The following is a 19,740-nucleotide window of genomic DNA, read 5'->3' on the forward strand; positions in this document are numbered from 1 at the left end:
CCCTGACGGATTGCTTGAGCCTAGGGTTCGGGGCTGACGTGTGCTATGCGGGGGCTAAAGTTGGTATCTACATGGTGACCCTGGGGTAGGGCACCTGACTGATGACGAGGCAGACCACCCTTTCTTTTTCCATCATGATCTGCACAGGGCTGAGCTGTGTTAGCTCCCCAGGCATAGGGCAAGCCCTCGTCTGTTAGTGCTAGAGTGTGCGCATAGCCACAGGCAGTCTGGAGCACGCAGACGCCGTGCAGCGCTGCCACTCTGCACGGGGTCAGCTGGTGCCGTTGTTCCCCAGCCCAGGCTGCCCATTGCCATTGTAGCCCCAGCCATAAACCTCACCATTGTTTACTACAGCCATGGAGGAGGTCTGGCCACAAGCGATGCCAGCCACAATTTTGCCCTGCAAGCAGTTGGAAACTCTGCGAGGAGTTGTAGATCCAGATCCAACTTGACCACAGTTATTGTAGCCCCAAGCGTACAGATCTCCATCCAATGAGAGCGCCATGGAATGATGAGAGCCACAAGCTACTTCCACCACTTTCTTTATTAAGAGATTTGTGCAGACTTTAACAGGAGTAATGCCCTGATTGGTTGTGCCATTTCCAAGTTGGCTGTAACCATTATGTCCCCAAGCATACACTTCACCGTCTTCAGTACAAAGAACAACATGGGGTCCACTTCCATAACTGAGACTGGAGATCTTCTTTCCACATAAGGCTTCCAATTTCTTTGGTACTATGGTGCTCTGATTATCTCCAGTTCCCAAACAATTACTGCAATTCAGTCCAGAAACAAATACCTTGTCGTTGTGCGTGATGTAAATGGCTTCGTTGGCCAATGTGCTGAACACACACGCTTTGTGAATGGAAGCGATTTCTTGGGGGAAAGCATCTTGTGGAGACATGGCACCCCTGAGAGGATCGAGTCAGACAACGGGACTCATTTTAAGAACAGCCTTATCAACACCTGGGCTAGGGAACATGGCATTGAGTGGGTGTACCATATCCCCTACCATGCACCAGCTGCAGGAAAAGTGGAGAGCTACAATGGACTACTAAAAACCCAGTGGAAAGCTTTGGGTGGGGGATCTTTTAAGAATTGGGAGCAACATTTGGCAAAAGCCACCTGGTTGGTTAACACCCGAGGTTCCACCAACCGAGCAGGTCCTGCCCAGTCTGAGTCCCTGAATATAATAGAAGGAGACAAAGTCCCAGTGGTACATATTAGAGGTTTGTTAGGGAAGACTGTGTGGATCAATTCTGCCTCGAGTACAGACAAACCCATTTGTGGGGTTGTCTTTGCTCAGGGACCAGGTTGCACCTAGTGGGTAAGGCAAAGAGATGGAACAACACGATGTGTACCTCAGGGAGATCTGATTGTGGGGTAAGAATGATATGGGGATAAGGGGTGGAATGTCCTGGGGTGACGTTATGATGCTTGTATCCCCATTCATCTGTTCTGTGCCTTTAAGACCGGCTCTGAAGAGTGGAAGTTTTGTTTGGGTTTCTCTTATCAGGGACACAGAGATGGGCAGTACATAGGGCTGTTTTTCACTTCTTGCTTCAGCTTGCTGCTTTGCTTGCTCCCTTTTCTGCTCTTGCTTCTGCTCTGTTTTGGCCTCTGCTTATTAGCTAGTTGTAGGTAAACAGTCCAAATTCCTTCCTGGACTGTTTCTCCTCCTCTCCTGTTTCTGTGACCATCTCGAGCCTGCTCTGGACTGGGACTGAGAGCACCGAGGATTCACACCATTTGGCTGCAGCAGCTACCCCAGCACCAGAGCGACTGAGAACAGAGCAACCACCCCCAAAAGAGACTTTCTGATTTTGTCACCTTTCTCAGAGCGGTGTCATCGGGTATTGTTCATTTTGTGTGCTGGGGGGTGCTGTGCCTGAAATAAACAGGTTCTTTCCACCTCTCTCCGAGGAATTTTTTCCCGAACCAGTTGGGGGGAGGGGCCGTGTGGGTTTTGCTTTCTGGAGGGGCCCTCCTTTGCAGATTCTTCAACAAATTTGCCCTAAACCAGGACACCTCCTTATTCTGAACTGTTTTGAAAGAATTTTTTGTTAATGATCTTCTGGCTGCTGCCACTAGAAGTCACCAAGTAGTATCTTCATTTTGCTGTGTAGCATGAGCATTTATATAACAATAGTTTGCATGAAAATACCCCTGTTTAATGTTTCTACATGAAACCTGAAATGTGGTATTACTGCAGTGCCATCCTTATTTTAGGGGTAGCTTTTAAAAGTCCTGTCTTCTATGTAAAAGTCAAGATTTGGTTTCTCTGTCATGAAAGGAGGCAAGTGGGAGCAATGATTGGCAATGGAACCTGTCAAACAAGCATTTCATGTGGGCTAACAGAACTCAGGATAGCAAAGGATCAGTGTCTCCATCTTGATCTGTGGTGTTCTCCTATGCCTTAGCCAGGTCTTAGAGAAAATGGAGCAGGGAAATCTGTAATAATGCCTTTGAACCAGATCTAAAAGTGAAGAGAGACTGGGATTGATTCCAGGGAAATTTGCTTTAAAAAAATGGGTTTTTAGAGTTTGTGGTGTTCACTTCTCAGCTCCTTGTGTTGAAGTCTTAGAAGCCCATTCTTTCAGACTTGGGAATTTGAGTATGATCTTCAGCAAACATCCCTAGCTTCAGGGAGAAGCTTCCTTAGTTACTGGAGAAATCCACTTGTGGCAATTGCTCTGTGATAACTTCATGTTTATGTTTCTGTCTTACCGAAGACTTCTGTAAGCACCCAGCTGTATCCTCACACCCCTCACCTATTCTTGAGGCTTTACAAAGATTTAAATACAGGACACAAACTGTTTTTCTTCAGGTGGACTTTTCAGTCTGCTGCAGGCCATTTTGCTCTGTTTATTACAGTTCCACCCTTTTTTCCTGAGAGGCTGAGTGAACTGAAAACTTTATTTTGAAGGCATGAATAGTGCCGCAGTGATACTGCATATTAGTTCCTGATCCTAGGCCTGGAAAAGGTCTGTGAATAGCTTTCCCCAAGCTACTGGCATTCCTTTCTAAGGAATCAAATCACCCAAAAGATAACAGCAGTGTGATTGCTTATTTTAATGGAAGACCTGAACCATCCCTACAGTGCCTAGATTTATCTTTGCACACACTTTAGAGGTGTGGGATGGTTTAAAATACTTCTTGTTCAACTTACAGGGTTTATAATAGTTCTGCAGAAAAGTGACTAAAAATCTAGGTTGTAAGAAAAGAAGTGTCAAAACTAGGAATTAACAAGTAATTGTTGCAGTTTGCATTTTAATTTCCTTATTAAGGATTGATAACATGAGAATGTAGCAAAATAAAGTATTCCCTCGCATAAAATAGGAAACAAGACCTGTTTCATTCTGGATGTAATAAATTTTTTAGAAAATACTACATACTAAAGTATAAGAGTAAGGATGACCATGGCTAGTAATGCAGTAGTAGCATTTGTTTGGCATTTGGCTAAATTCGTGTAAATTTCTTGAATCTCCTCAAATACTTTTCCTTCTGGAAGGCTTATATATAAAGAAATTAGTCCTTTTAAGCATTTTGTCTCTACAAATATATTTTTGAGGCATTTAGTAATAATAAACCTTTATGATTAGGCATAGAACTTGGAAATTATTCCTATTTCATAATTAAAAATCGTTGTACAAGTTCTCTCTAGCTTTCCTGATGTTTTTGCAGAGAACATGCTGAGAAGGTGAAGCTGAATTTGGAATCAAGTAAACATTTACATTTTATAGCACAGCACTTGATACTATGAAAAGAACAAGTTCTCCTGTCTGACAGCAGTCATTGTGTTTCAGGCACAGATAGTCCTGCTGGTGATCCTCATTCTTGCTATTGGAGACTTTGTCATAGGAACATTTATTCCTCTGGAGAGCAAGAAGCCCAAAGGTTTCTTTGGTTACAATGGTATGTTGGAACAGTTTACAGTATGGTAAACAATTCCTTCCTTTCCAAAATAAGCTGCTATTATTAAATTAAACATCTAGTATATCTTACAGTTTTGTTTAAGTATGGAGACTTTTCCTGATTGCTTGTCGCTTCTGCAGTTGGGTCAAAACTTGAGTATTACTTAATATTGAATATATATTAAATTTTAAAAAGCTGTAAGTATTTTTTCTACATTTAAATCTGCTTAAGTTCACTGTGTTGACTTTGAGTTGAAGTGATGAATTAGGGCTTAAATGTTCTACATTTAGTTTTAAAAAGGTCCTGTAACTGTAAAGCTTTTTTACTGGTCTGATAGTGGCTGGAATGGGTTCATACTTCAGCTTCCATGTGAATATTGACAGACTTCAATCTTCCCCTGCAGCCGACATATTCATGGAGAATTTTGGGCCGGATTTCCGACAAGAGGAAACCTTCTTTTCTGTGTTTGCTATTTTCTTCCCTGCTGCAACTGGCATACTTGCTGGTGCAAATATCTCGGGGGACCTTGCGGTGAGTAGTGAATTAAAGACATTTTCCGTGACCGCTCAAGTGTGCATTGACCTCTGTCATCACTGTCCACTGACGTTTTTCTTTCAGGATCCTCAGTCAGCCATACCTAAAGGAACACTGTTGGCCATCTTAATCACTACGTTGGTTTACGCAGGAATTGCAGTGTCTGTAGGTAAATAGAGAATGTTTTTAACTTTATCCTTTCACGTTTGTTCTGAGGATGTGTTTTGATTTGGTTTTATGTAATTTGTTATGCAGAGTCGTTATGTAATTGACTTTCCTGCACAGGAAAGTAATAGCCAAAGATTTCTTGTTTTTGCTGTTGGGAGATTCAGCTTTCAGCTGGTTTTATAATTTTGTGAAATAACTGATGCTTTTCTAAGAAAAGTGACTGCTTCAGGCAGGAGATCACAGTAGACTTCTATCGGTGTTGCCTCATTGTTGCAGTTATTTACGTTAAAGGATTTACAGTTTAGGAGTGGGATAATCCCTGGATTAGAAAAGCATGTTTTCAGGAAATACCCACTGAAAAAACACCTGTGTTGTTTTGAGGATTATGGTAATCAGCCACATACCTGCAGGGAGCTGTGGGATGATCAGACAGCACTGTGGTGAGCATGTTTGAGCAGTAATTCCCCAGCTGAGGGAGGAGACCAAGAAAGGCCTTCAGTTCTCATCAGCCCACTTTTGGAAGTGTCGTGTTCTGCTGTAAAGAGGAGAAATAATCAGAGACTGATCTGAGTCTTCTCTTCCCAGTCTTTCCCAGCCCACAGTTGTTTGAAGTCCTCTGTAGAAGTCGCCCTGGGGTTGGTACCAGTCTTGCTGTAGAGTACCAGTGGTTTACTGTGTTTTCCCCACATATAAAATAATTCTAGTAACCTTAAGATTACAGGATTGTAATTGAATCATGCACATTTCTTGCCTGTGATTGGAAACATTTTTTAGTCACGTCACATAAACTAGTTTCTGACAGGAATAATAATTTTTCTTACATGAAAGACCTTGTTTTATAATAGCTGTGGTGCCTTTTGAATGAAATTCTCATTTCTGAGAGGACCATTGATCTTACCACTAATGATACTTCCTTTCAAAGATACCAGTCTTGCTAGTCTGCCTTTGTTGGCTAACGTGGGAGTGTAGCTCTGCCAAATAGTTGCTCTGTAGTGATTGTGCTTTATGCAGCATAATGAGCTACCCTCATTTCCTAATTAGATTGACTGCTAAGACCTCTTGCTACCAAATTTGAATCCTTTGGAACCTCAATCCACACAAGACTCAAATTATTGTTAATACTTGCTTATTAATGGAATACTTTGATCAGCTTCCAAACGTGAAAAGTGCAGTATAAAAACTGACAAAAGAAGCAGTTTGCAAAACCAACTGGACGTGAAATTGATTCATCCGAAATGTTCTGCCATGTACTGACTTACACTTGGAATTCTGCTCATTAGAAAAAGGCAGCAGGAGTCAGAGATCATGGGTGAAATTCAGCTCCTTTTGAGGCGTTGGATCAGGAGTATTGGACAAACAAAACCACTTTTATTCCTTTCCCAGAGAGTGGTCTCAGCAAGTCACTAAAGATGTGAAGGGCTAGTAAGTGTTGCAGAGTAGTCATACCTGAAGAGGAGGAAGATGTTCTGAACTTACTTCACTATTTGTATGCTCTGTAGTAAGTAAGAAGGCTAAACTGAGTAGAAAAGAAAGAAGGAAAACTACTGATCCTGCTGCTAGAGCTAGGCAGCTATTTCAGAAGGATCACTGAGACATTGATATGCATAATTCAGTTTCATAATTCAGCAAAGGAGTGAGGCAGACAAGCAGGTGGCATGAGAAGGCAGATTTCACAGACAAATTTGCTTTAAAAATCGTGGAAGATACATTTCAAAGAACTACATTTATGACTTTAAGAACAAGGGAAGCTCTAACAAAAAAAAAAAAAAAAGCCAAAGGTCTGAGTAGCATTGTGACCTGCTTCCTGTAGTTATGAAAGTAAAACTAATTCACAAAAGCCAAACTGTAATTGTTTGCAACACTAGTAAAATTAAACACTCTGAACTGCACTCTGAAGGGCTGTAGTAATTCTGGAATTCATATATTAAGGACATAATTTGGTAGAGATTGCTGTAAACTTTCTCATGCTTAAAGCCTGGCAAAGCTGTATTTCAATTTGGCAGGAATATGCTTGTAAATGCCTGTGAAAAGGTGAAATCTTATTTTCACAGGAGGGAAGACCTAAAGACTTTAGGGAAAAAACTGCCAGAATCATATAAATAAATACAACTTTTCTGAATGAGTCTTACAGAAAATAACATTTATTATTGTTACTTTATATAAGTGTCTTCTGCTGAGAACAGAGCCTGCCTGCCTGTTCTACATTCTCTTGCAGTAAGGCCCACATTTGGTTTGTTCCTACTGCCACGTCTCTTTCTGCCACATTTTGATTGCATGTGTGGAAGTCCTGCCAAAGCTGAGTTTGAACTTTGACAGGATGAGGAAGAGGAGGGCTGTGATAGTGCACTGTAGGTATTTAATGAGTTGTTCAGTATAATTGGCCTGCCACTGCAATCTTGTCACCAACAAAATGCTGTTTACAAATAGTTCAGCTGAGAAGTGTGTTGTCAAATCCATTTTATGCTGCTTGAGTGGCTGGGGCAGATACCTGAATAGTGAAGAAAGGGAAACCTTTTCCTCTTACAAAGCTCTTACTCCCAGTTAAACAAGAAAACAATTTAAAAAACCTCAGCTCCTCCACATACTCACAAGAAAAGCATAAGACTGGTATGTGGTGTAGGAAACTTATTGTAATTTCACCAATTAGGCATAATAAGTAACTAAAAAAGAAATGAGGAGTGGAAGGATTAATTAATGTCCACCTACTGGGACCAGGTGTTGTGGTGGGCTGTTAATCAAGTTCTGATGTCTCACAAGAATTTAAATATGGTATAACTAATCAGGAATTAATTTTCCCCGTGGAAGAGAGACAACATACGTAGATGCCTAGGAATATTACTGAATAAACTTACACTTGCAGCAGATCTTTGCCTTCTTAATTTTTGCAAATAGTTAATTTAGGTCCTTAGCTGTCATGGGGTTTTGTTGCAAGGCAGTTCTTGTAATTCAGATTCTTGAAAGATTAAAGTAAAGGAGTTTTATTGAGTTTTATTGACTCTGTGGACTTTTCCCCACTCCTTATTTAATTCCAGTCCCCAGAGTATTTCCTGGTGTTCAAACAGTTTGATTACCTCTACTATTAGACTACAGAATGTTAAATAATACTTAGTCTTATCTACTTGTTGTCATATATGAGACAAAACCCCCTTGAAATAGAAGACTTAAACTAATGGGTACTAAAATACCATTTTCTCTAATACTTACAGGCAGAAATACTGTTTCTCCAGCATTTTCTTGACCAGCAAAATTAAAATGTAATAATACATGAACAAAAGACAGTAGTTAAGGTGATGATTATAAAAGAACGTGGGAGAAATGATACTCTGTGTCTGTTTTTCACCAAGAAACCACCTGAAAAATACCATGGTCACATAGGAGGTGGCTTACTTAAACATTGGGAAATGGCTTGCAACAGCCTTTCATGAAACTTTTTTTTTTAATGGCTGAGTCATAGTGACTGGAAAAAAAACAGCTGCAACATTTATACCTCTCTGAAGAATTTATACCTCTCTGCAAACATCTAAACACACAAAACAAATCTGCGCTCCTCTAGGAAAATTGACTGCGAGAGAAAGTATAAAGTCATAAAACTATAAAATGGCTTGGGTGGGAAGGGACTTTGAAGATCACCCAGCGTCCAGCCTGGCCTCGGGCATGCCAGGGATTGTGCTCTTAAATTCCTGCAAGTCTATTGGCATGCTTTTCCTCCGTGCTAAAACTTTGTTTCTTCCTACAATCAGATATATTAAAAAACTAAAGATTGTTTCAGCCAAGGGAGCAGGTGCTCTGTTTGTGTTTGTTTTTTCGTAGTGAGGATGAGCTTAGTACTGTAGCATCTTGAAAAACTAAATGTGGTATTTTAATGTTGCTCTGTTAGATAATGCTTACATAAAAAGGAATTAACACCTGTCCCTAACTTCAGGTTCAGTTTGTTAATGCTTTTTTGTTACTGTTGTGTCCATTGCAGGTTCCTGTGTAGTTCGAGATGCCACAGGGAATGTCAACGACACCATTGTTAACGAGCTGGCAAACTGCACTAGTGCAGCCTGCAAACTCAATTATGACTTCTCATCCTGTCAGTCTCAGGCAGGGTGTCACTATGGGCTGATGAACAATTTCCAGGTATAAAACTGCCTCCTTAATCTGTATATCGGGTTTTGTGTTCAGATTTTTTTGGATTTTTTTCAGGGGGGATTTTTTTTCTTTTTTTATTTTGCTTTGGTTTTTTTGTGTTTTTGTTTGTTTGGTGGGGTTTTTTTGGCTTTTTTTGTTGATTTGGTGTCTTGGTGGGTTTTTTTTGTTTTTTGAGGGGTTTTTTTGGTTGTTTTTTGGCTGAATTTTTTGTGTGATTTTGTTGATTTTTTTTGTTTATTTGTTGTTTTGGGGGAGCTGTGCAGAGGCTTTTTTTGCTGGTTTTGGGTTTCTTGGTTGGTTTTTTGGGTTGGTTGGGGTTTCTTGTTGCCTGTTGTTTTGGCAGGTCTTGTTTGTTTTTTCCTTGGATTTGTTGGCTTGTGTTTTTTTAGTTGCTTGTTAGGTAAAGTCATAAGCTATACATACTGACCTCCATAAATGCAAATTTAATCTGGAATAGGTGTGTGGTACACTTCAGCTGGTATGCAAAATAATGAATACCTTTTGAAAACTCTTAGGTGTTTATACACAGGTGGCATAAATATTTACTCTTTTTCTGAGCTAATTGTTTGGATTTAGGTGGTGGTGCTGCAGCTTGCTTTAGGTACCTGAATGTCATCATTCACCAGTGAGGGTAAATGTACTGATTTTTCAGTAATGGTGCTGATTAATCATAGGTAGCCTCTGTCAGTAATTTGCTTGCTAAATTTAAAAGGTTTTTTAGAAAATACAGTGATTTTTTTTTTTTAAAGACTGTTTTTACTTGTTTGTCACAGCTTCCCCTTTAATGGTAACAAGGTCATGAATTTTCATTAAACCTGATGTTACAATATTTAAAAATCCTCTGCAAGTTACAGGGTAATTCACAGTCTTTCACCACAGCCAGCTGGGTTGTTCATGAGCTACTGGTAAGGGTTTGAAAGAATCCACGGGAAAATGAATTTACTGCTCACTGATTCCATTTCACTTTATGGTAGTCCCATCTTTGCCCAAAGTTTTTCTAACATGTGTACAAAAAGTTGGCCAGAGATTGAGGTGAAATCCACTAATGAAATTGTTATAGTGTAATAATGTGAGTATCATCCATGGGGTTAACTTTGTTCTTGTTCAGGGAAGTCAGAATTGCTGTTGTGGGATTGACAAATTTGCAAAATCTGATGACTTTCATTGTTTGTTTTAAGCTCAAAAGAACCAACATATTGTCAAATGTGCAGCTGTGAATAGCCTGTAACTGGTTTCCTCTGTGTCTTTAAGTCATGACTATTGCAAGGTTCTTATCATAAATGTTACTTGTACTTCAGGGTATTTCTGTCTCCCAGATTATTCTTGCCTCTCTCTGTGCAAAAAAAGAGTTTCTGTCAATTAGGAAAAGTCACTTTGAAGGTCAGAGGCAGCACAGAGAATGTGGTGCCCCTCACACCCCCCTGCTTTGTTGCAGTTTTGAGAACCTTCTCTGAAATTTCATTTTTGTAGTACCCAGTGGGACTTCCCCTTGCTGTTTTTTCTCTCGCCCTCCCAGCTTTTGCTGTGCATCTCTGAGAAGAGTCTGATTCTGTCTTCTCAAAAGGTGTCAGAAGGAAAATGTTTGTGAGAGAGGCTGTTTGTCTAATGAGACTCTGGTCCATTTCATCACTGAGCTGCTCACAGTTTTGTATCTCTGACTGTTAGCTCTAAGGAGAGATACTGTTTTTTCATATGCAGTGCAGGGCGCGTGTGGGAAGGGAGGTGTCCACACTTGTGCGCTTCTCAGGTTCTTTTCTATATGGTAAATAACTGAGAAAAATACTGCACAAACTAAAATTAATCCCTGAGGTGAGCAAAGATTGTTGTATTTCTCTTCCAGCTTGAAAGCAGGCAGGTTCTGGGGCAGAAAGTGCCAGTTTGTGTTCACAGTGTAATGACTTCATCGCTTCAGGACACTCTGTGCTGCAGTCAGTTCTTTTCCAGAGAATTGGTCTGAAGTTCTGCTGGGCCAGCTCAGGGTGTGGGTCTGTTCAGGCAGCACATGGGTGACCTGTAGTATGATTTACCTGTGGAAATCTTAGATTAGGAACTCTAAATGAGCCCAGGAGGTGAGACAGGCTGTCAGACCTGCCTAGAAAGACCATCTTCAGTTTCTGTTACAGTGAATTGTAGCTCCTCACAGGCTTCTGATATTTCTGTTCAGTAGTTATTCTGTGCCCAGGCTGTCACCTGGTAGAAGAGTATTTGCAAAAATTTGTTCTAGGCTTTATAGCCTCAGCCTAGAGCTTCCCAACAAAAAGTTACAGCTTTGGGTAATTAATGTGCAGATATTTTTTTCAACTTTGGATGAAAGTTGAAAGTAGACTGAAACTCGGTTGTTTTAATACAGCATTTTTATTTTGCTCCAGAGTGGTGGACCAAGGAACTGAATTGTATCAAAATATGGTATTTCATGATCCCAAATGTTTGAAATTTAGGAAACTGCCTTAAATGCCTGTAAATGCCAGGCAAACATAATGAGGCCCTTACCAGCAGGAGCTGTATGTCTGTGTCAGCACACCAGTGGTTGCAGGGCCACTCTTCCCTTTTGCTCCGCAGGGATGAAAATCTCAGTGCTATTTCAGCTGCCTTTGTGGGCTCCTTGGTTCGTGGTCAGGAGGTCTGGATTGTGTTGGGGATGGAGAGAGGGGAGTTCAACGCCATGGCACACTGATTCTGCTGGATCTGGTTCCCCCTGTGTTCTCCTGGCTTAGAGAAGCTTCCTAAAGGCACTTAACTAACCTAAGGCATAACTTGCTAGCTTTTAAAATGCCAAACATTAATTGCATAAGCTTTGCTGGGATATCTCTCAAATTTATAAAACAGGGTAATAGTCAGAAATAGTGTCAATAACTGGAGGCATTGGACAGAACCTAGAAAGAGAATGTAAAATATGAGTCGGTTGTCAGAAGCAAATAGCAAGTTGAGGCAAGTGTAGTAAAGTAAAGGCATCAAAATAGTTTACATGTGAGAAGAAAAGTGAGGGAAACTTGTACACAGATTCCCTCTATAATGAGGGAAGATTGATTACACCATCCTTGCAGGGGAAAAAGAAATTACATTCTGCTTCTATAAAAATTAATGTGCATTTGTTAATTATGTTGCTATAGCAAAAGTTTCTTTCTACAATATTAGTACAGCATTTACACCTCTTAAATTTTATTCTGTTACATAATATAGGGTTATTAGAAACTACCATTTAAAACTGTAAATTTTTCTATTGCTTATAAAATTTAAACTACCATTTAAACTACTATTTAAAAGTGTAAATTTTTCTGTTGCTTATAAAATTAAATTTCTGTTGCTTATAAAGAGATAGCTTAATAGATGTGTTGTTAGTCTTACTCCTCTATGATTATAGGCCTGGCATAGCTTTCTTTTTTTTTTTTTTTGTTATAAACTTGCAAGTAGGCTTCAGGAAGTTCTCTCCTTCATTTGTTACACTACTCTGACAGACACTTTAGTCTCATTTTTTATTAAATTTGTCTTTTCAAGTGAGGCATGCCTTGGACTGACCTGTGAAACCTGATGTAGTGCACAGACTCAGCTGACTGAGAGGCCCAGCTGTCATTGTCAGTCTGGTCTGGAGAAATCCACTAAATTCTATATTTTACCATTAATTTAGTGAACAAAACTTCATCAGTCATCTATACATTATGTCTGAGAACATCTGACCTAGTAAGATTATTTAGACAGCAAGATTTTACCATTTCAGGTGACAATAACTTTAAAACAGGAGACTTCTGCGTGCTTTTTTCTTGCCTTCCTTTGGTTGCTCTATTGATAATTTAAAAGAGATTGCCTGGGTGAAAAAGGCAGCGAAGCAGTGCAAATGATGCAGAACCACATTGTGCTTGAAAAGCACCCTGATGAGTTTTGTCTGTTGACTAAAATTCTTCAGCACTGGCTGTCTTAGAGCAACTTCAGCTTTTTTTCTTTAAAAGGAAAGTATTCTATGAAACCATGAACATTTTTTAATTACACAGTTGTGTATCTTAAATCACATGATAGATGCAAAACTGCATCTGGCTATGGTACAGATATAATCTGTAGAAAAGTGGAGTCACAGAGTGGTTTAGGTTGGAAGGGAACTTGAAGATGATCTTCCAGTCCACATGGCATGGACAGGGGTGGCACTCACTTTTTATAATCTCCCTCTTTTCTTAAGGCCCCTTGAGGTACTGGAAGGTACCAGCTCATTACTCATCCAGCTTGCATTTGACTTCTGTCACTGAGATTAGACATGTGCTGGGATTTGATCTTGGGGAGATAGGAAGCAAGTTTGTCTTGACCTTCAGGTTTTGACTGGGGGGGAAAAAAGCCTAACTTAAAATGACAGAGATGGTGAGGAATGTGGTTTTCACGTGTTTTATCACTTGGGGTGTCTGAGACCATGTTAGTCAGCAGTAAGTTAGTTGGAATATGTTACACATTCCAAAGTATTTCTTCTTCCATTGCTTCCTTGTAATCTTCCTATGTGCCCATGAAGACTTTTGCTTTTGATAATTTGAGCTTCAAATTATATTGTATGAAAAGCCACCGGCTCTTGTCCTGAAATCAGGATGCATTTATATTCCCTGAGCTATCTCTAGCTCATTTATATGAATGCATAATATTCAGACAGCTTTTAAGTGAAGAGTGTGTAGTATTTTTTTTTTCTGTTTGTGTAGTTACGGTGCCATCTGTTTGTTTAGTGTACTTTTTTACATATTTAAAAAAAATATTTTGTTTTTCAGGTGATGAGCATGGTATCAGGGTTTGCACCACTGATTACTGCAGGTATTTTCTCAGCCACACTGTCATCTGCATTAGCATCTCTTGTGAGTGCCCCTAAGATCTTCCAGGTAAGTAAGGGAAGAAAACAGTAATATTTTGAAGAATAATTAATTTTGAGTCATGATTTTTGGAAGGGGGCTGTTGTGACATGCTGCCGTCATTATCCATATCAGATGACATCAGTGGATTGTTCTAATATTTACCTGTTGTTTAGAATGGGAGAACAGTTTGTTACTGTTTGTTGGGGTTCCTGAGTGTATTTTGCTCTATCTTCTTTTTAACTATTGAATCTCCTTCTCTGTCTTACTTTGGATTAAAAGAAGTTAAGTAGGGAGTCAGTTGTATTGATGCAGAGAACTAGTGTGTATATTGGGCAAAGTTTCCACTTCCTGAGAAAATAAATTATGTAAAAAAAGACTTTGTGATTTTAAGACAGTAGTCAAGTAAAATAGACAGTTACAGAACAGCAAATTTGCTTCTTGCAGGTGGACATTACTTAAGGATAGAAAAGTGGAAATGCAAAATGTCGAGATGCAATGACAGTTGAGAATACAATTAGTCTATGGTGGTTATAAACGATCCAGAAGTGTTCAGAAAGATACTATGTAATGGAACATGGCATGAGCAAAATGCATGTTGACTCTTGATTTTTTTTTTTTTTAATTTTTCCCTTAGGCTTTGTGCAAGGACAGCATTTATCCGGGATTTCAGATGTTTGCTAAAGGCTATGGGAAGAACAATGAGCCACTGAGAGGATATATTCTAACATTTTTAATTGCTCTTGGATTCATACTAATCGGTTAGTTTGAAATTTTAGTAATTCTCAATCCCCTTTTGTCCTTTAGAAAGCATTCCAGTTGTGACCTTGAACTTGTCCTTTATAAAGCATGTTGTGAACTTGATGACAGGGTCCTAGAGATCTAATGCACAGCTTAATTCTAAGTCAGCATTCTAAATCTGGTTATTTTGAGGCTTCTTCTCTCCTATCTTCTAGATACAACTCTGTCAAGAGCTGCAGTAAATTTTAACTGCACTTCTCTTTTTAATCATAGGTATCTGTCTGAAGGTGCTGCCAGTCAATAGAAATACATCCTTTGCTTGAGACAGTGTTAACGTCCTGTAAATATGAAAGTTTATTTCAGATTTTTAATAATGGCAGCTTCAATAAAATGCAAACTTGCATAAGCAATGTTATTTAAAATGTACTTTCCTGTTAAGTTACAAATGGTAGAGCTCAGTGCCGACACTGCTGTTGCTAAAGGTTCTCTAGGTTATAATTAATTGCACATGTTCTCTGTAGGTGGCAAACTAATTGTGCTGTGTCCATCTATGAGTCCTGTGCCAGCGTGTTTAACTTCTTTTCCCAGTTTGCTCTGTCCTCCTTCCTTCACATCTGCTTGAGGCAGAGATGCCCCCTTGGGGTCCCTGCTGAGCCGTGCTGACTGGAAGCTTGATTGCGGCGAGAAGCTTGCAGACTAGGATGGCACATTGTGCATGTTGATCACTTTTTTTTTTTTTTTTAATGATGGTGAGAGTACGCATAAAAATATTTTGTACCATGCTGCCTCAAGGAAAGGAGAGAGCATCGGGTTTTTCCCTCTCACTGAAGGGGGTGTAAGCACCACTGTTGGTCTGTAATATTTAGATCTTCTGGAATTCTTCAGAACCCGGTGTGTTAGTGCGCTGTTTGATCCAAGCCCTGCTGGGAATGAAATTTTCTCAATTAATGATCTTGAGAAAGTATGCAGTGCTTCCAGAGTGCTTCTAGAACACTTGGTAGTGCTTATATTTTTGAGGCTGAAAGCTACACTTCTTAACTGTTAAAAGAAAACTTAGTAAATAGGAGGTCATTGATATAAATTCTGTCAGCAAAAGGGTAAACTGCATCTCCTTAGAATATATCAAAAAATGAGATTCTTTACAGCAGAATTTTTTCACTGTAATCTTCAAAACCATTGAGTGATACCTTTGATAACTCCTTTCTTTCTTTTTTTTGTTTTTCATTTTACAGCTGAACTGAATGTCATTGCTCCAATTATTTCTAATTTCTTCTTGGCCTCATATGCCTTGATTAACTTCTCTGTATTCCATGCTTCTCTTGCAAAATCTCCAGGTAGGAACTACTCATGGCATTAAAAGCTTAATATTTTGTATTCATGGGTCTTCTGAAGTTTTGAGAACTGGGTGATCCAGTAGGGCTTGGGGGCTACTGATTTTGTCATCTTTGCTGAGGGAACACAAGATAATTCAGAATTGATTCGTAAACTCAGGAAGAAAACATTTTTGCTAATTCAGTAGCTGGTGCTGGCAAAACCACCTTTTGTTGTCTTCAGTTTTTGTTGATGTTTCATATTTCAGACAAGAAGAAACAGGAATTGCTGGTGGTATTGCCCCATTTTTATAGTCCTTAGTGTGGGTTAAACTACAGAAATAAGCCAAAATAAGCTTATTTTATATATAAATAAAATAAGCCAAAACCTGGTACCTGCAGAACAGATGTACATTATAAATCCCAGTCCACATGCAGTTGTACTGGAATAACTCCCCTAAGAGCTTAAGTTACTGAATGGGTAGATTTGCTTTTTTTCTTCTCAGAAGGTGGGTATAACTGTTTGCACAACAGTTCTAACTTTAATAACTCTAAGTGTTCATGGAGGATTTTAGGATAAAGTTGTGGCAAATAATATAAAACTGGCAGTTTAGTACTTGGATGTACCCAATTTCTGTTTGGATATACCTGTCCTTTTCATGTAGTGAGAACTCCTATGTGAAAACAGTAAAAATGCACAACTATAAACCATAGTAAGAAACTGAGGTATGAGAGGATGATTTATGCTCTTCTACCTTTGAAAGGAAAAATCTAATGTCACACAACCTGGTTCAATAGACATACTAGCACAAGCATCCTCAAACTTCCATCTGAGCTGTGCTCTTAGAGGGAAAAATTAGGAGCATTTACATATCTGTGTGAGAAAGCTGGAAATTCATTTGAAAGGTGTTGGAAAATGGAAAGCATAAATGTGCCAGTCTGCATTTACATCACTGAAACTCAGATGTTCACATGCAATGGATGCAGAATACCAGGGAGGGGAAGGGAAAAAAGTGCAGTGCCTTCCTTCTTTTACATTTTAAATTCAAATTAATTTTCCCCCTCTTTTTTCCTACCCTCCTAAATTTTATTTTGACTAGGTTGGCGGCCTGCTTTTAAATACTACAATATGTGGATTTCTCTCATTGGAGCTATTCTGTGCTGCATTGTAATGTTTGTCATTAATTGGTGGGCAGCACTTTTAACCTATGTTATAGTCCTTGGGCTTTACATCTATGTCACTTACAAGAAGCCAGGTATGTACAGGGGCTACTTTTGGTTGTGGAGGGGGGAAAGAAAGGAAAAAGATATGGCCTTGGCAGGGAAAAACCCCAGCAACTTCTTTCTGTTTGGACCACTAGATTAAACTTCTGTTTCAGCCTTTTTAGTTGTGATTAAATGGAATTTTTCCTGCATAGTCACTGCTGTTCCCCCTCCTCCCAAATTATGAAGATGCCACGTAGGCATAAATGTCTGAATGGTAATTGGATGAAAAGGTGCATATGGAAAATGGTAAATTCATTGTGCCTATCAAGAGATGTGTATGGGAGGAAAAATATGATAGTGGAGTCTTACTTTTCCTCATAAAAATAGTAATCTGAAAGGATCTGCTTAATCTAGCAGTTTTCCACTGAAAGTATCTGACTTTGTTTAGGCAGTGTTTTGAGATTCAGTTTTTTCTTTGCTGTGGTATAAAATCACTCAGCACAGCATTTTTTCCTCAAGTGGTGTTCTTTTGTGAAGTTGTAACTTCTGTGAAGTTGTTGTGGTCTTGGAAATGTGGAGACAAAAAAAACCTACTCCCTTCCTTAACTATTTTGCTTAAACTTCTACAGAAATGTTATCTTTAGATATAATTGCCTGTTAAGCTGTAGGGTTTGTTGACTAGTGTTGTATAAAGTGTAGCAAGGTGTAGCTTAAATCTGTGGGTTTAGTCAATGTCCAGCATTTATTTTGTGATCATGAAGCTTTACAATGGACAACTGTAAATAACACATTGGAACCTCAAATCTTTGAACAGATGTGAACTGGGGATCCTCGACTCAAGCCTTGACTTACCTGAATGCTCTGCAGCATTCCATTCGGCTCTCAGGAGTGGAAGATCACGTGAAAAACTTCAGGTAACACTGAAAGATGGGAAATTCTGTTCTCTAGGCTGCTGTCACAAGGTTTGCTGTCAGGGTTTCCATCCATTGTTCATCTCCTGTGATTCATCCAAGTAAATGGAATTGCAGATTGAGTGGGGTTGTGAGTACAGGTGCCATCCTCTGAGGTTATGAAGATCATGGCAGCAGCACAGTTTTCAACAAAGCACCCATGAAAATGAAATGGAGCAGCTAAGGAGATTGAGAGAGATTACTTTGGGGATTCATATGGTATCACCAATTATTTGTGATGATGTTGAAAAGTGATCTCCTGTAATGACTTCGGAAGTTTGGAAACTTCCTCTTTTAAAATTGATTTAAAAGTTGCCTTTGACTTACTTGCACTGGGTTGGCTCTGCCTTCTGAAGGAAGGTAATGTAAAAAATGAGCAGATGATTCCAGGATTTCTGCTGGACACAAAAAAGTATAAGCTGCAGAATGCAAGGGATGTGACTTACTAGTGGGGAAGAAAAACTTCATCCCTCTTACCTAGTCTTGTCTAAAATCTGTTCTTGAACTTTTTAAATGTGTAGATTTTCAGATTTAATGGGATTACTGAATTTTTATAAAATTAGTCATAGATCTGCTGACAGCTGGGTAACAACTGAACTTTTCTTAATTTAACATAGTCTTGTAAAAGTGGATGAGTTTATTACATTTGCAGTGATGAATATGTTGTTACAGCTAATATTTGGAAGAACCTTTTCTGTTACTGAAAACCCCCAGAACTCCAGATTAATTCTAATTCCAATCTTCTTTCCCCCCCCCTCATAATTCCAGACCTCAGTGCTTAATTATGACAGGTGCTCCAAATGCACGTCCCGCTTTGCTTCACCTTGTCCATGCTTTCACCAAGAATGTGGGCTTGATGATCTGTGGCCATGTACATATGGTAAGTTTATTCTGTCTTTATAAAGTTACTTTGGTGGTGTTTTTCTTCTCTCAGATTTGTTGTTTGGTTTGGGTTTTTTAACGTGTTTGACTTTGTTTGTGGCTCATGTTTAAGTTTTGGTTTGTTTATTTGTTTGGGTTTTTGGTTTTGTTTTTTGGTTTTTTTTTTTTTTTTAATTAAAGCATCATTAGGCATTAAAAAATGCATGAAGAGATTTACTGGTAAGTTTTGCTAATGGGTCATCACTATGCCAGTTAGGTGTACTACAGGGAAAATTTGTAAAAAATCAGTACCTTTGATAATTTGATACCTAAACTCTGAAGGACCTTTTACTTCTAATTGAAGTGAACACTGGGAGATTGATTCCTTTGTAGAGTTCTGACAAAAAGCCTGACAGAAAAGAAACCTTCTTGAGCAGGAACTCAATATCAGTTTAGTTACTAGTTATCGATAGCTAAAAATTGCTTTTAACCTTCCAAGTAGCTTTTTATTCCTTCAGTTATCAGATTAATTTATTGTCAAGTGTTTCCTCTTCCCTTTCTGACCAGCCATTGATAATTCACTAAGTATCCTTGGATGTTTTGGTCAGAATACCAAGTGAGGATGTGTTTGCAGAGGTTCTGCAAGGATATAATTCTGACAGTTCTTACTACTTAGTGTCTTACGTGGCAAACTGGAGTGGTTTTTTGATGGTGGCAAGGAAGCAGTTTTCAAGTTATTTTTCTTCAGAATCAGCTTGTCATGAGTTGTGTTGATTGAGATACAGGGTTGCTGTCATACAGTGATCTGTACCAAAACTTCCATTTAGCTACAGAGAGGCTCTGGCATCTCTGATAAATTTAGATAAATGCATTTTACACAGGCAGGGAGTTGTGATCAGTGATTCCGTGTCCAGCTGGAGCCTGGTGATGAGGGGTGTCCCTCAGGCTTTGTCTGGGACTGGGACATCCTTCATAGGTGACATGGACAGGGAGAGCAGGGCCACCCTCAAAAGGTTTGCAGCTCACACCAGGCTCAGGACACACCTGGAAGACATTGAAAAAACATGTATTACTCTTAAATGTCTTTAAATTTATTACACTTACCAA

General features: G+C 39.2%; 2 protein-coding genes across 3 annotated transcripts in view; one reads left to right on the forward strand and one right to left on the reverse strand.

Annotated features, from left to right (window-relative positions):
- SLC12A2 (solute carrier family 12 member 2) overlaps window positions 1–19,740 on the forward strand; it is a 56,150-nt gene that overhangs the window by 21,937 nt on the left and 14,473 nt on the right. For both annotated transcript variants that reach the window (XM_063180954.1, XM_063180955.1), the window contains exons 7-16: window positions 3,807–3,915; window positions 4,319–4,446; window positions 4,534–4,618; window positions 8,585–8,739; window positions 13,488–13,595; window positions 14,203–14,326; window positions 15,539–15,640; window positions 16,717–16,872; window positions 17,637–17,736; window positions 18,541–18,652. In XM_063180954.1, the coding sequence (XP_063037024.1) occupies window positions 3,807–3,915; window positions 4,319–4,446; window positions 4,534–4,618; window positions 8,585–8,739; window positions 13,488–13,595; window positions 14,203–14,326; window positions 15,539–15,640; window positions 16,717–16,872; window positions 17,637–17,736; window positions 18,541–18,652 (1,179 nt within the window). The remainder of the gene's footprint in view (window positions 1–3,806; window positions 3,916–4,318; window positions 4,447–4,533; window positions 4,619–8,584; window positions 8,740–13,487; window positions 13,596–14,202; window positions 14,327–15,538; window positions 15,641–16,716; window positions 16,873–17,636; window positions 17,737–18,540; window positions 18,653–19,740) is intronic.
- Window positions 21–1,111, reverse strand: LOC134432199 (RCC1 and BTB domain-containing protein 1-like). Its single transcript, XM_063180701.1, is given in 2 exon segments — window positions 21–280; window positions 283–1,111. Coding segments are annotated over 2 exon segments (882 nt in total). The 5' UTR covers window positions 905–1,111.

Source organism: Melospiza melodia, chromosome Z (assembly GCF_035770615.1).
Source record: "Melospiza melodia melodia isolate bMelMel2 chromosome Z, bMelMel2.pri, whole genome shotgun sequence".
Classification (NCBI taxonomy): Eukaryota; Metazoa; Chordata; class Aves; order Passeriformes; family Passerellidae; genus Melospiza; species Melospiza melodia.